The sequence below is a fragment of the Paramormyrops kingsleyae genome, chromosome 9 (assembly GCF_048594095.1).
Source record: "Paramormyrops kingsleyae isolate MSU_618 chromosome 9, PKINGS_0.4, whole genome shotgun sequence".
Taxonomy (NCBI): Eukaryota; Metazoa; Chordata; class Actinopteri; order Osteoglossiformes; family Mormyridae; genus Paramormyrops; species Paramormyrops kingsleyae.
Genome location: NC_132805.1, coordinates 24,832,041 through 24,847,916, shown reverse-complemented (window position 1 = coordinate 24,847,916; position 15,876 = coordinate 24,832,041). Strand labels below are relative to the sequence as shown.

General features: G+C 40.2%; 1 protein-coding gene and 1 pseudogene across 3 annotated transcripts in view; one reads left to right on the top strand and one right to left on the bottom strand.

The window, feature by feature from the left end:
• Positions 1 to 1,140: 1,140 nt before the first annotated feature.
• On the top strand, positions 1,141 to 6,740 carry LOC111855623 (interferon-inducible GTPase 5-like; annotated as a pseudogene).
• A 4,631-nt stretch (positions 6,741 to 11,371) lies between these two features.
• Positions 11,372 to 15,876, bottom strand: part of smg9 (SMG9 nonsense mediated mRNA decay factor) — a 76,944-nt gene continuing 72,439 nt past the window's right edge. For all 3 annotated transcript variants that reach the window (XM_023834811.2, XM_023834813.2, XM_023834812.2), the window contains 6 exons: positions 15,406 to 15,491; positions 14,626 to 14,732; positions 14,437 to 14,544; positions 14,056 to 14,181; positions 13,825 to 13,969; positions 11,372 to 13,237 (listed from right to left, as the gene is read on the bottom strand). In XM_023834811.2, the coding sequence (XP_023690579.1) occupies positions 13,159 to 13,237; positions 13,825 to 13,969; positions 14,056 to 14,181; positions 14,437 to 14,544; positions 14,626 to 14,732; positions 15,406 to 15,491 (651 nt within the window). In that variant the 3' untranslated portion in view covers positions 11,372 to 13,158. The remainder of the gene's footprint in view (positions 13,238 to 13,824; positions 13,970 to 14,055; positions 14,182 to 14,436; positions 14,545 to 14,625; positions 14,733 to 15,405; positions 15,492 to 15,876) is intronic.

The window sequence follows — 15,876 nt, the reverse complement described above, 5'->3', positions numbered from 1 at the left end:
CCTCCGGGTTAATGCTGTCTGTTATGAGAAAGATTAAATTACTGCCACATGAGTGTGTTGATTGATTTTTTTTTTATTTAATTCTGTTTGTTGTTGCTGTCTAAATAAATTTAGCAGTTGATTGAATATAATTGTTACATGTTGATCATCATTTATACAACACATACAGGGCTGCATATAACTGGTACGCAAGTACGCATTCACCTTTAAAAGCGATACGTGCGGCAATCGATTGCTGTGACAGTGCAAATGCTAATGTATTTTATGTGCATTTGCGCTGATATGACAAGAAAATACCGTGCATTTCAACCTATATACCGCAAATGAAGTACGAATTAGCATATACAGGTTAAAATGCACAATAATTTCTTGTCATATCAGCGCAAATGCACATAAAATACGTACGCATTTGCGCTGTTCCAGCAATCGTATATAGTATATGTTTATAACAGTTAAGGCAAGACCAATATATATATTAGTAATGTGTATGGAAAGTAACATAATAGCAATTGCGTATGTATGGCATGTTTATAACTGCTCATCTTATGACCAATATATATATTCCACAAACTAGATCAGACCAGATATATATATATATATGTGTATTATTATTAATAATTTCTCTAGCGTATAAATGAACAAAAACATACTTTTTGAGAATTTTACAACTGAAATTCCGCTGTAACACACAGTTTGGTCACGTGTTTCCTGTGGATCTCCACTTTACGCCCCTTAAAATCACGTATTTCCTGTGGAGGTGACGTATTTCCGGTGGAGCTCCACTCTACAGGCGTCTGCAGCTGGACCCTTCTCCGGATCTCCGAGAAACGGGAGCGCGCATGTCATCACTTCCGACTTCAAAACTCGGAATCTGACTCGGAATCCGAGTTCCGAGGGCAAATGGAATGCAGCAGTATCGTGCGGCTTGCTCAGTTCAGATAGCGTGTGCGTCGAAAGAGCCGTAAGTTTGTGTTTGGTTAACGTTTGTTCCCTTTACTGTAATCCTTTATTATATGTTTATGGTTTAAGTTTTGTATTTTAAGTATGTTTAAATACCTCATTTATGAGGGATGGCGTAACATTACATTCTCAGTGCTTATAGTTATATAGTTAGCCCATGCTAAGATGGCTGCAGAGCTATTGTGCTAACTCGTTTAAATATTGTATAAATATAAAAGAGGACTGTTAATTTGTAATTACGGAATTAGATAATCTCTGTTATTTGGAGGGTGTGTGATATTTACCAGGAGTTCAATTTGTTGCAGAACCACGCATGTATACCCACGAAAGCAAGCGGCTGTTGTTAATAAAGACTGGTGGAACAACGGACTTATGCATTCTGACCGATGCACACTCAGTAACCAGCATTAATATGCAGCAACTCCTTCTTCACAGTAGCCAACAATGTTGTTTGAAAGATGGACGTTTGGTTATTTGTAAACGTGTTACATGTGTGTCGATGTGATTGAATAAGTTTGTTTGAACAGTCAAGTTTACCACAGTAGTTTCATTTCGTTGTAGGTTACGGTACAGTACGATTGCTCGTACGTACGCTGTTTTATTACACTTTATCTTTTTTTCTGATTTATCACATATAATGAGCTACTACTTTAGACATTAATATCAGCAGACTCCCGTCGTTTATCGGGACGGGCGCGCCGTGCTTAGTTTGAGCCTGTCGATCATCGAATTCTGTGACCCTAGAGGCGCTGCTGCACATGTTCGCGAGGTTCCCGTTCACAGCATTCTTCGCATTTTACGGAATGCAATTTAACTGCGTGTTCTTGCAAAATATATAGGAAGCTATATACAGTAAAACACTCGCGGGACCAGCTTAAAAGTGACGACTTAGAGAATTGACGAGATACACCTAAGTCGACACTTCGGCGACTTATGTCTATCTCACCGTTTTGCCGACTAGTAAATATAACACCATACCTCTACTACACCGCACTGTACACGCGAGACTTAAGACCAGGGAGCGACTAGTGCGATAGGTGGGGATTCCCCGTTTCTACATTGCCGTGGTGACAAGCAGGCGGCGGGAATGCAGCGATTGGGGTGTCGACTTACAGGTAGGAAAATCCATTCATTTGTGGTGTTCGGGATTTAGGTGACGACTAAGGGAATTTGACGACTTACAAGCGGCGATTTACACAAGGAATTTTAAAGGAAACATCATTAGGAAAAATCGGGACTTTTGCTTGAGCGTGGACTTGTGCACATTGACGAGTTACAAGCCGGCGACTTAGACCAGTTTTACTGTAGTGGGTATTCCTGAGCTCCGAAACACATCGGCAGTGCTGTGTCTAATTTCCCCGTTTGTTCGGATGAAAGTAAAATACAGTATTTAATTGTATTATGCTTCATTTTGTTTTGTTTTTCTTTTTAAGATATATTTTTAAGAAATTTCAAAGACATAACTGTGAAAAACAACACGATAGACAAAGCAGAGGGATATGGTGCCGAGGTTTTCTGAATAGATTTAGGGTATTTCGAGGGTGCTGAATTAAAAAATCCCATTACTTTGACTGAATTGGTTCTAGTTTTTGAGATAATGGACATCCATGAAAATAATGCATTCCCCCAATGTGACTTGTGTGTGATAACAAATGCAATAGCTTTTGGTCTGTCTATTGACTCTTTAACAGTGTCTTAGGTAATGAAATGAATTATGAAGCATTGAAGGAGAGTCTGAAAATAAAATTAGAGTTAAGTTCACATGTGCGTGTTTGCATGTTCATTTATTGTTGTTGTTAATGTGGCGAAGGAATTTACCCCGAAGGAAGGACATAATGGGAACACCTGTCTGGTAAATGAAGTGACACGTTATTTCCACTCTTCCCAAACTAGGAAGTGAGCAGCTACTATGGCGACACTGCACACAATAAGTGAGGCAGAGATCCAGGACATCAGCAGTAGCATCACATCACGGGTGGTGACAGAGGTGGTGGCACAGCTTCAGGACAGACTTTGAGAGCTGAAATCCACCACACTTGATATTGTGGTGACAGGAGAGTCTGGTTCAGGAAAGTCATCCTTCATCAATGCCTTCTGTGGTGTGGGCGATGAAGATCCAGAAGCAGCGAAGACTGGTGTCACAGAGACTACCAGGGAGGTCATCCCCTACGTGCACCCCAATATGCCCACAGTGCGTCTGTGGGACCTGCCGGGCATCGGGACACTGGCTTTCCAGCCTAAGACCGACCTAGAAGTTGTAGGTCTGTATCAGTATGACTTTTTCATCATTGTAGCTTCTGAGCAATTTCTGGAATATCATGTGACACTGGCTCAGTGTATAGGGCAAGCAGGGAAAAAGTTTTACTTTGTACGCAATAAAGTGGACAACGACCTGGAGGCGTCAGTCCGGCAAGAGGTGGAGAAATATCTGCCATATTGAATCAGATACGGGATGACAGCAGTGCAGCATTGAGGAGGAGTGGGGTGCAACAGCCTCGCGTGTTCTTGATCTCATGCTTCCAGCCACATCTTTTTGACTTCCCTTTGCTGTACACCACACTGGAGAGTGAATTGGAGGGCCACAAGCGCCACATTCTTCTCTTGGCACTCCCCAACCTCACCTCGACTGTGCTCGAGAAGAAGAAGCAGGCTTTCCATGGAAGTGTGTGGCGGACAGCTATGACTGCTTGCCTGGGAGCTATGACACCAGTGTCTGCTGCATCTGGTACTGTTCCCTTGCTCATGAACACACTGCGATCCTACCAGCAAAGCTTTGGGATAGACACCAACTCACTGCACCACTTGGCAAGTCTTACAGGGAAATCTTACCAGGTATGATGTAATCTGGAAAATTCCTTGTTTTTGAATTCCTGACTCCTCATTTTGGTTCATTGCTCAACATGTTTAATCAAAACATATGCACTATTTGTCTTAAACTATCTGTGTACTTTAATATGCTCCAAATCTCCTTTCCTTGTTAGCATATATCAACTCATGCTGGTTGCTTAATCTCTATCAATGGAGTGTTAAATAGCTTCACTTTATTTCCCTTTCACCAGGAGCTTCAAAGAGAAGTGCACTCCACAACCGGCCAAGAGCTCTCTCAGGAGGGCTTGAGAATGATGCTTTCTCAAGCGGCCGTAGGTCAACAGGTTGTTGTGTTGTGGTTTTTCCTTCCCTGCCAAATCAGAAGTCAGAAACCGCTGGTGTACATCCAAATTCTGTCTTTATTGCAAAAATGAAGTTACAACCAAGGCTGGACACAAAGTGTGTCCATTACTGTTTTACACTAATTTTTATACATTTTCTCATTGTGTAACAATACCTCGCCACTTAAGCATAATCATTCCCTCAACCAATCACCATCGTTGTTTTCTCCCTTAATCCACACCCCTATATGATAAGTTTTGTCAATCATCTCTTTTACTGTTTGGTGCCTCGGCTGAACATAAGGGTGACGTGACCATCTCTACTCAGTTTTTTTTAAATGCCCAGCCGTGAACTTTTGGTGAACTCAGGCGAATCCCTTCCTTCAGTAGCAAACCTTGGCAGCTTCTGCTTGTTGCAGATTGTCTGGCCAGGTGGTTGTCCTTCTACATAGTGATAAGCTGCAGCACTAATAAAGTACATATTCATACCCTAGAGCAGTGGTTCTCAACCTGCGGCCCGCGGGCCACATGCGGCCCGTCACAAATGCAAATGCGGCCCGCGATGCTGACCATGTAAAAAAAATTTAAAAAAATAAATTAAAAATAAATAAAATAATAAATGGTTTTACAATTCATTTTTAAAAATGTATTAAACAAATGTATTAAACAAACTTTGAACAATATTTTTGTCACATAAAATCATTTTGGTGATCATGTATTCATATATGCGCAGAACTGACGCAACTATGAACTGATGCAATTACACAGTTAACGCACACAATTACAAGCGCGCGCGCTCTGACAGATTTAAAACAGTCATCAACTAACGATCAAAATGGACAAATTTGTTATTACAGGAGAAAAAAGATGTGAGAACGATTCGTTAAAACTGTCAGTCAAATGCATGAAAAATTCATCTCTCGTTTTTCTGATTTTGAGAAAATAAAATATGCAGCTGCAACTTGGCTGCAACTTTCGGTTTGCCTCGCCGCGCGCTCGAAGATGAACTGATGGATGTTTAGGCAAGAGGACACAGCCAAACCTCGCAGCAGTCATCCTCAGTTGCAGAAATGTGGCGAAACATCTCTGGACAAAACCTCAGATTATTAAGTTCAAAAGTGCTTTCCATATTTGGATCCACATACATTTGCGAACGCACATTTTCAGCAATGACGCGCATCAAGTCACGTTTCCGTGCGCGTCTTACAGACTACAACTTACAGTCACAGCTTCATTGTGCTGTTACTCCTTTTGAGCCGAATTTCACCAAATTGGTCGGCTCCCGACAACATCAGGTGTCCCATTAATGGTAAGTAGAATTATACTCTCTAATGATAATAATACATCTAATTATAATAATTTTAGATACATAATATCTGGTTATTGAGCGTTGCTGACGTCATAAGTAAATAATATGCGGCCCGTGAGACTTGAACTTGGACATAGTGCGGCCCACTGCAAAAAAAGGTTGAGAACCACTGCACTAGAGGCTAACAAAATGACTAACAGATACAGAAACTTCTAACCCAACACATGGTGCTCATTCATACTTTTTTTTTTTTATCACATTGTGCAGAGCAGTAATTGGTCAGCATTCTCTGAAGGTTACAAAGTCACTCTCTACACAGTTTACATCAGCTTCTTAATAGAGTCCTAATGATTACATTCTCTATGCGTTATGAAATGCTAAATAATATTCCATATATTTATGAAGTGCTAAATAATATTCCATATAATTATGAAGTGCTAAATAATATTCCATAGTTGCAAATATGTTGGAGAATCAGGTGCCTGTCCTGGGTACCATTGCCTCTGGTGGTATCTCCTTCCTGGTTTCTTATTACACCCTGAGATCAGCTATTAATGACCTAAGTGAGGATGCTGCACGGGTACTGAACAGAGCTCTGAAGGGGTGCGACCAAGAGCAGGATGATGTGCCAGATACAGGAGATTTCTACTAGGCGTCCTTTTCAGTTGATTGAATTTATTCTCCGTTAGGCTGATTTAATGCTGTATTGAAATGTTATGATATAATTTTCACTATATGGCCAAAAGTATATGGACACCGCTATTAATTAAAGAAATGTTCTCATTACGCCACATCTCTTGCGGACACAGATATATAATTAAGCACACAGTCACATTGTCACGCCCACAGGGGCGGGGCCAGACAGGTGCAATGCATTAGGGAACAATTAACCCCTTTAAAAGAAGAAAAAGCCCAAGAAGCACTCGTGAAGTATTGCGCTTATGTCACAAAGCCTTACTGAACAATTCTCCTGTCTTCCGTTTACCTGCCTGCCCCCGCCTTACCTGCCTGCCCCATGTTCGTTCCTTACCTCTTTGCCTTCCTTCCTCAGTCCAGATCCCGTACCTGTCCCGCCGAGCCCAGCTTCTCCTGTTCATCCCTCCCTGTGTGTTCCAGTCTTGTGCCTCTTCGTCGGATGGATCTTCCTGGTAACGACCTCTGCTTCTGGACTGCGACTACGAGTACTGCACGCCTCTCCCCAGCTTACCTGTCAAACTCCTCGGACGGGGATCCGGGCACCGGGACTAAAGATACAGTGTAGCCAGCTCTTGCCGCTTTAAGTCTGTCCTGTGACAACTCATTAAACTCCTGTTCTCACCGCATTCCTGGATCCCTGTCTCTTCCTGACCAAACGTGACACCCATGATCTCCTGGAACAGACATTAGCTGCAGAAAGAGTGGTTGTACATAACAATGACTTTCCACATGGTACCATCATAGGATGCCATCTTTCCAAGTCAGTTTGCCACATTTCTGCCCTGCCACAGCTGCTCCGGTCAAGCGTAAGTGAAGTGATTGTGAAGGTCAGAATGTCTGGAAACAAACTCAGCTGTGAACTGAGCTCAGAGAAAGGAACCAGAGATCTCATATATAACTGTCTGTCGTGTCCGCACAAAATGGGACCTGAAAGAGGCATATGCTACTTCCCACACAAACGTTACGATCTATAGAACCAAACTTGACAACAGAATGTGCGTATCTGTGCGGGAACTCTGACCCATGCCTACGTACATTTTAGAGAAAGTTCACAGGTGGAGATGGTGAATTGAAACTGGATTGTAGGAAAAATGCGAGTGGCATAATTACACATATACTGATGCATTGTGCTTGTGAGTCATAATTAACTTGTACATTTAATTTCATCTCATAGCCCACATCACATATACTGTATATCTACTTTATTATAGAAAAAAAGTGGTTTTATTTGTGATGGTGAGCCATAATTATTCCCTAAGGACGTTTCAATAGTAAAATACATAAGCAGACTCAAATCTTAAATCATATTACATTTGTAATGTTTCATCAGTACTCTCACGCCACAGTTTTTGAAATGGTACAGTGGTACCTCAGAGCTCGAATGTAATCTGTTCAGAAATCCAGATCGAATTCTAAAAAGTTCGAGTTGTGATCGAATTTTCCCGATAAGAAATAATGGAAAACCATTTAATTGGTTCCTGGCCCCAACAAATTACACCTAAATATGTGTTTTTTAGCATTTAAACACAAAATGAACCAGATAAAACAAGAAGAGCATATACTGTACTAAGCACATCTTAGCACATTTATCAAAACAGTAATTTGAAAAGTAAGAAAATAAATGTATCCAAACAATGTGTCCTGCCCCAATCTTCCGCTCCTTCCGTGTGCCACGCCCCCTCGTTAACCCCGTGTGGAATCCCAGTGTGATCAGCTGTCTCTGCTTGTTGTCATTAGTCCACTGTATTTCGCCCGCGTTTCAGTTTGTTTCCCCAGTCAGGTCATTGTATTGTCCATCTGCGTTTTGCCTGCCATAACTGTAATTAAACCCCGTATTCCCCAATAACCTGACGTCTGTGCCTTTGTCTTCGTTCCGGCTTGGCACAACAATATTATTATAATTAAACATATTAATGGTTTATTATTAACATTAAAATAATTAAGAAATCTTTCATTTTAAATGTATTTTATTATATAATAATAATTATTGTTACTGTCTATCATTGTCTAAATGTATTTTTACTGTCTAAATATATGTATTCAGTTAGTGTAAACATGCACGGTGCTATCACAGCTAATGCTAGGCTGAGACAGAAGCTTTACCCTTTGTTTCTGCTGAGAGACTTGCGGCGTGACTCATTTCCCCAAGCATACAAGTTATCTTAGGTCGGCGTTTACGGTTTGAATTCTGAGATTCAGATCGAGCTCTAGGTAATTTTTTTTTTTCGAACTGGTTGGAAATGACACAGCTTCAGACCAAAACAATCGGCTGCACAAGATCCAGATAGATCATTGTTTGTCCCGCCTACTGACTTTGATGGGTCACACTGACAGATAAAATCAATTCATGATGTGGTGAAAGTGCCAAAATTAAATAAATAGTGAAATAATTGTAAATGACACATGTAATTAATTAATAATGATTTTATTTCTAATGGTAGATATAATTCATGGCACATTTAATTAACGATATTTTTATTTCCCATTTTAAATAATTCATGACACATTTAGGTAATAATTTATCTTTATATTTCTCATTTTAAACAATTCATGACACATTTAATTAATTAATTATTGGTGTATTTATTTATTTAATTTTGGCACTCTTAGCCCTCCATATGACTGGATTATCATGATCATTTGGGCAAAGTGTGAAGCAATCAGTCTGATTGCTGGAAACATATAAATACTGCAGTCACACACTTGCGTAATGCTGCATAACGGATTTTTTTAATCTCACGTACTGTCCTGTTTGCTGCGCTCACAGCGATAACAGGATTTCCAAAGTGTTGCCACTTTTTTGTCACTCTATCGCTTTGACAAACAAAATGTTTTTTCTAGTCTCTACCTCACCCACAAGCACCTCGATTTCTGTTTCAGAGAAGTTTCTTTTCTTGCACTTCCTACCATTTGCCACCATAAGTATATCGGGCTTAAATTGTATACATCAATATTCATGAGGCGTTTTGTATTGACCATTTGTGGTTGGATGTGGGTGTGTAGAGAGCAGAATATGAGGCTAATCTACGTGCACACAATTCCAGGTCGAGTGTGATTTATAAAGACAACATTGCTTGTTGTCTTTCCAAGTGTGTGTACGCACGGTTTTATAAATCTGACTTTTTTGCATACGCCATTTTCAGCTTTTAAAAATAATAATAATAATAATACATTTTATTTTAAAGGCGCCTTTCAGAACACACAAGGACACCATACAGAATTATACAACGAAGAACAATCAGAATAAAAAAAACTAATTACAAAAACTAAAACAGTATAAAAAGCTAAAAGAATTCACAGAGAATAGGCACTTTTAAACAGATGTGTTTTTAGTTTGGATTTAAAAAGAGAAAAGGAATTTATATTATCTTTCGGTAAGGAGTTCCAGAGTCGTGGAGCAGAGCAACAGAATGCCCTGCTCCCCATAGTGAAAAGGCGGGCAGAAGGGACGATGAGAAGAATAGAGGAGGAAGACCTGAGGGAACGAGAGGGAGTAGCAATGTGAATAAGATCAGACAGGTATGGAGGAGCGAGGTTGTGGATGTCCTTTAACGTATAGAGGAGGATTTTGAAATTAATGCATAAATGTACCGGGAGCCAGTGCAGCTGCTGCAGGACAGGGGTGATATGGTGTATAGAAGGGGTTTTAGAAATAATACGAGCAGCAGAATTTTTAAGTAATTGAAGCTTATGGAGGGATTTGTTGGTCAGACCAAACGGAAGGGAATTGCAGTAGTCCAGTCGTGAAGTGACTAAACTGTGAACAAGGATAGCGGTGGTATAGGGGGTGAGGGAAGGACAGAGACGATTAATATTACGGAGATGGAAATATGTGGACCGAGTGATATTGTTAATATGAGATTGAAAGGATAATGTGCTATCGAGAACGACACCCAGACTCAACCTGAGGGGAGGGGGAGACACAAGAGTTATCGATTGTGATTGAAAAAGTGTCAGCTTTAGAAATTGTTGATTTGGTACCAATCAGAAGAAATTCTGCTTTTTCACTGTTAAGTTTGAGGAAATTAGAAGAAAACCAAGATTTTAACTCATCAATGCAATCAGGAAGGGAAGAAGGTGGAAGAGGGAATTGTCTTTTGTGCGTATGTATACTTTCAGTATGAGTCCTACACACTGTTTTATAAATGAGAACACTAGGGGCAATTACAGCAAAATGACAGGACAAAGTTTATAAAGATTCCCTTGATTCCAGAATGAGATATTGGACAAGCTGGTGTCCACATACTTTTGTCCATATAGTATGTGTGTGTAATTAAGACCTTTGTGAACAAGTGTTTGTGAACAACTTTTGGGGGTTTGTGAGAATGAGTTGGTGCTGACAGGAGCAAGAACAGCAAGAAAAGACTTGCTGTTGCTGACAGCCCATAAGGGAGGGTCCATCTCTCCAGAACATTCCATTCCTCATATTAATATAGACACTGCTGTTCATATGGTCACAAATGATGTTGTACAGAATATTAAAAAGGCATTTTCTAGAGGCAAACGATCCCCTAAAATAGATCATTTCTATAAGGCCAAATGAGTACAACACAGTCCCAATCAAAAGTTTGGACATACATACCTTTGTATGAATGAGAATGATAGTGTCGCATCACATGACCTGGCCACCTGACATATACACAGTAGAGATGGTTTTGGAAGAGTTTGACCGGAGAGTGAAGAAATTGAACTGGCAACCTTCTGAGTCCCAACCCACAGAGCTGCGCCCCAAACAAATTAATTTGCATAATTCCATATATGTTATAGTTTTTATGACAAATAAACCTTTCTATGGGTAGTCTGTCCAAACTTTTAACTGGTACTGTAGGTCTCCATACAATAAACTTTATTTCTATAAACAAACTTGATCTCTTTTTTAACATAAGGATATCGTGTAACTAGACATGGAAAAACAACATTGCATAAACTAGAGCAACACAACTGCATTTTGCAGTAAACTGATCTTGGGGTAATAGTGTGAAAGTGCAGGACTGATGGTAATAAAATGAGACATTTCCTTGAATGTAGTGTTGCTTAAGAGAACAAAAACATCACAATGAAGAAACTTTTTGTGCAGACAATATGCTGCAAGTTTCAACACATCTGGGCTGCCAACCTCTGGAGGGACTTTAGTCATTTTGGAGAGGCTACATGCAAATTCATTCTTAAAATTAGTACTTACACAGCAACATTGTATGAAAAATAAAATGAGTTCATTGCCTTTAAAGACATTTGAACACAAAGACTTCTCTTGTAGTTGTGTATTAAATGATTTTATTTATGGTATTTATTTTAACCCTATAACAATCCAGGTAACCACACAATGTATTGAGTTAAGAAGTGACCGTTGTCTCTAGCAAATAAATATTGCGGATGGATTTTAATTGTCTATTTCAAGTCAGAGTGAACTCATTTTTAGCATTCATAACAAATTCATTCTTAGGCTGAGATGCCTCTGAAAATGTAGTAGCAAAGTTCATGGCAAATTTGTGCTGGGTATCTTGGGAAATTTCACAGAGGATCTCAGGCAGGAAACATGTAGCAATTTTCACAATATGCTCAATATTACTTAACTAAAATTGTATCAACATGTCTAAATGCAAATGTAATAATATATATACACAATCTGATCCCGATAACATGTGTGGGGTTCTGTATGGGTTAATATGATTCATCTGGATGATTTTCCTCTTTTAATGGTTTAAATCAGAATACAGGGGTAGGAAGGCAACCTCATAATTATAATTATTCCAAAATCTTATTCTTCTGCCTCAAAGCTTTTACTACGGCTGTAAAAGTTATAGATATATAGTATAGAATAGCATTCTGACTACCCCCCTCCCCTGAATTTGTCTGTAGAGATCATACATTCCTTCCATCAGCATGTGCTGTGACACAATATCCACTGACACAAGTTAGTTAGGACACAGGGGTGTAACGGTGCACAAAATTCAGGGTTCGATACAAAGCTCTGTTTCGGGTTCATAGTTCTGTGTAGTTTCAGTACCGCAGCGAAAGCACAATTTTTTTTTATTTTATTATAACTACCTTAGTTTTTTTCCATCAGGTCTGAATTTCCTGCAAAAAGCTCCTTAAATACCACAGATAAGTATGAACCACCCCGGTTTCTGCCTTGCTCCAGTCATTCCCACACTCAGATAATCAGTATGACTGACCATAGCCAGCATTAGCTGGCATTAGCCACAATTAGCATAATGCTTCCATGCTGAATTTAAGTTCCACATTCCATGTATAGCAAAGTGTTTGTTCATTTTATAGTGCAAGGGACTTTATGGCCAGGTATTTCATAAAAGATGTTGAATTTCGGTGGGGGCTACCCACTTAGTATGAATTTGATTAAACACTGCATGCTCCTTTAGTGAGAGCTCTTTGCTATGTGCAAATGCAATGTGTGTTGCATATACGTTACAGCCAGTAAACAACCTGTACCCACTCGGAAATGTGTGTTGGGGGGGCGGGGGGTCATGGAGACCATGTTGTCCTTGTGCACAAGCAAGACACATAAACGACCTGATCATCATCATCATCTCATCTAAGATACATGGTTCTGTCTGCTGCCCGACCCAAAGGAAACATTAAAAAAAACAAACAACCTTTCCTTTTTATTTACATAGTAAAATGGATGGTCAGTTAAACACTGCTCAGCAAGCTGACTTACACCATGAATACTAGCACTTGTAGCATTTTTTTAAAAGATGTTTTCCCAATCATGACTACCACAATTCAATCCTCACTTTTAGACTAATTGTACCAAGCTTCAACGAAATTATGTACAAACAAACTTTCTTTCTAAGTGAATTTTGTCCTGTATTCATAGAACTTTTCACAAAGCCATATAAAATATTTCCTACACACGGTGCCTAACTTCCATGGCGTCCTGACGCACCAACCGAGCAACGCCTTACGCGGGTCATGCACCGATGCTGGCTGTGCTTTGACCAGTACCCCCATCGGTGAATCCAACCACAGGCGGGAACTTGAATTTTTCAAGACAACATGCCAGGTGACAGTGGAAATTCCCAGCTAGGAAAGAAGGCGGCTGTATTCAGAGAACACTGATGATTTTTTCACTCCATCCCAGATCCGAGCAGCATAGTGGAACCTGGCCAAGCCCAAAACACAAACTGGTTACTCTTCATGCAGTTTAATTTGTTGGTAATTGGTGCAGAGATATCTGTTATGAATACATTGTGATTATTCAAAGTATAGAATCAGTAAGGGATTATCAAAATAACAATATCAGTAAACAAAACATGAGAAAACAAAATCAAGATGTTATATCAGAATGATAAAGACAAAAGCTAATATGTAGCACTTAAGTATTTCTAATAAAGGCATCTAAAAGACAGCATGAAATGAAAGGCAAACCCAGTTTAAATGTGATTTGATGTAATGTCACCTAAGAGCATACCAAGTTCAAAATGAAGCATTTCGAAGAACTTCATCAGTGAGAAAAGTTTTCTGTGAAAGCATGGAGACTTCATGGCCGACCCTGACCTAGCAGTGTAGTTCCAAAACCTAGTCTACATAGGTTCCATCTAATTTCATGTAAATATGTATCAGTGTTACAGTGTCAGTGTAATTTAATTGGATTCACAGTATAAATTAAATTTTGCAAAATTTGTTTTCTTGAAAGTTATTTGGTGCTTTGTCCACTATACTAAAGCTCCTGCAGGAGCTGCATCTTACCAGTTCTTCTCAGTGAGGATGGTGTGAGACAGTTGGCAGCGGGACATGGCCAAGACCTGGCTGCGTAACTTGGAGGACAAGGAGGAGAAGCTGGGGTGTCCCCTGTACCCAGGGAGCAGGGAGAACAGCGGGACGGATGCAGAGCCTGGCAACACGAGCACAGGTACTTCCTGTTAGGCTGTCATCAGTAGCAGCCCATCAGATCTCAAGAAATGGGCAAGATTTGCTGACCTGCTCTGGTCAAAGCGTCCTCTCCCTCAGTTTCCAGCACTGGCAACAGGAACAAGTTGACTTCTGTCTCCAGGTAGTCCCGCCCCAGGCCAGGGAAGATGTTACAGTCCAGCATGGACAGTGTGCCTGAGCAAACAGATCGCCAGCTCATAAATACATCCTACTGGTCACTCAACGCCATGCTTTTCCCAAACAACTTCACGAGAGTGCAGGATTACCCAGCAGCTCCAAACCTCAACCACAATACTCAAAAGGAGAAATTTCAGTATGGCTACCTGAAGACAACCTACCGAGTTCTGCCACTGAACAATCAAGACCAACCACTATAAGTGCAGACACACGTGCATGGAACCGCTCCGGGTACACACTGCTTTACCCCACCTTTATACTTCAGGTGAGAGTGCGCCATCAACTTGTCCACCACAGCGTGCATCTTCTTTAGGTTCTTGGGACAAAATTCCTCCCTCCTGGCCTTGTTCTGCAGGAACACTGCAAAAATCATGAAAAACATAAACAGATACATACATGAAAAGTGCAAACATATATACAGAATATCAACGGCCCACTTACCAATGTGAGGGTAGTACTCCGAGCCCTCGTCGGAGCCTGCAGAGCCGGCACTGTCATGACTGGCGGACGGGGTGGAGGGCTTCAGCATCTCAGCGGTCTGGAGGAACCTGGAGGGGCATCGCACTCAGGTCTACTCGGAGAAACTGCTTTACAAGTGCTTATGTCTCTGACACGTGCTGAGGTTAAGCAGTATTATTTGTATCCTCATGTAAAGTTATTTGCCACATGAACTGCCAGCAACCACAGGGCCATGAGAAAGTATTTGCTCCCAGCTCCCGATTTCCCTGTTTATCGCTTTTCTGTCACACTGAACGGCTCAAGACAAAAGGTAATACTTGATGTAGGGAACCTGCGTAAATGCATAATGTAATGTGTACACTTGTCTATAGAACAAAAGTTATGAAACACATTTAGGAACTTGTCCCTGAAGAGAAGCCTTAAGCGTGTTAGAGATTAGATTAGATTCAACTTTATTGTCATTGTACAGGTACAATGAAATGCAGTTTAGCATTTAACCAGGAAGTTAGATGTTAACCTGATTTATAACCTGAATGGTGCAATTCCCATTACTGTTATCTTTAACATCACACTCTCAAGCGGTAAAACTAACTCATCAAAAATATGTAACTAATTGCAAACACCCAACTGAAATCTAAGAATTTTAGCCAATTAACTAATAAAAATATTTGAATGGATTTTTTTGCCACAAGATTTATGACTCATGAGGTGTCTAAAAAACAATACAGTACTCCTAAGTGTATTGGGTGTTTTGCCAAATACCTGTAGATATTGATATCAGTGAACCAGTCCTGAACCACAATGACAACATGGCACACAGTGAAGAGGAAGGCAGCTACCTGCAAAGACTGAAGATAGAAAAAAAACTGCTATAAGAGGTACAAATTTTGGACTTTGCAGTTGTTTTTTGAATTCAGGAAATACAAAGGCTACCAACAGATCCAGTTAAACAAGTATGTACACACACACTCGCACAGCTGTCCTTGCAAAATACTGTAAACATTTCTTTATCAAACCAAAACAAATTAGCAGTAGCCTTATAAATTTAAATACACCCACCAAATTAAAACATTACCTAATGTGCAAAATGGAACATTCATTTAATGCTTCCAGTTCATAATCTAAAACAAAGGGCACATTGCATTACATTTTGGAATGGGGTGGGGTGTCATTTTTACGTGCCAGCTGCACCCTCCCTGAGACAATACAGGCAGCCAAGTGCGTGTACAGCAG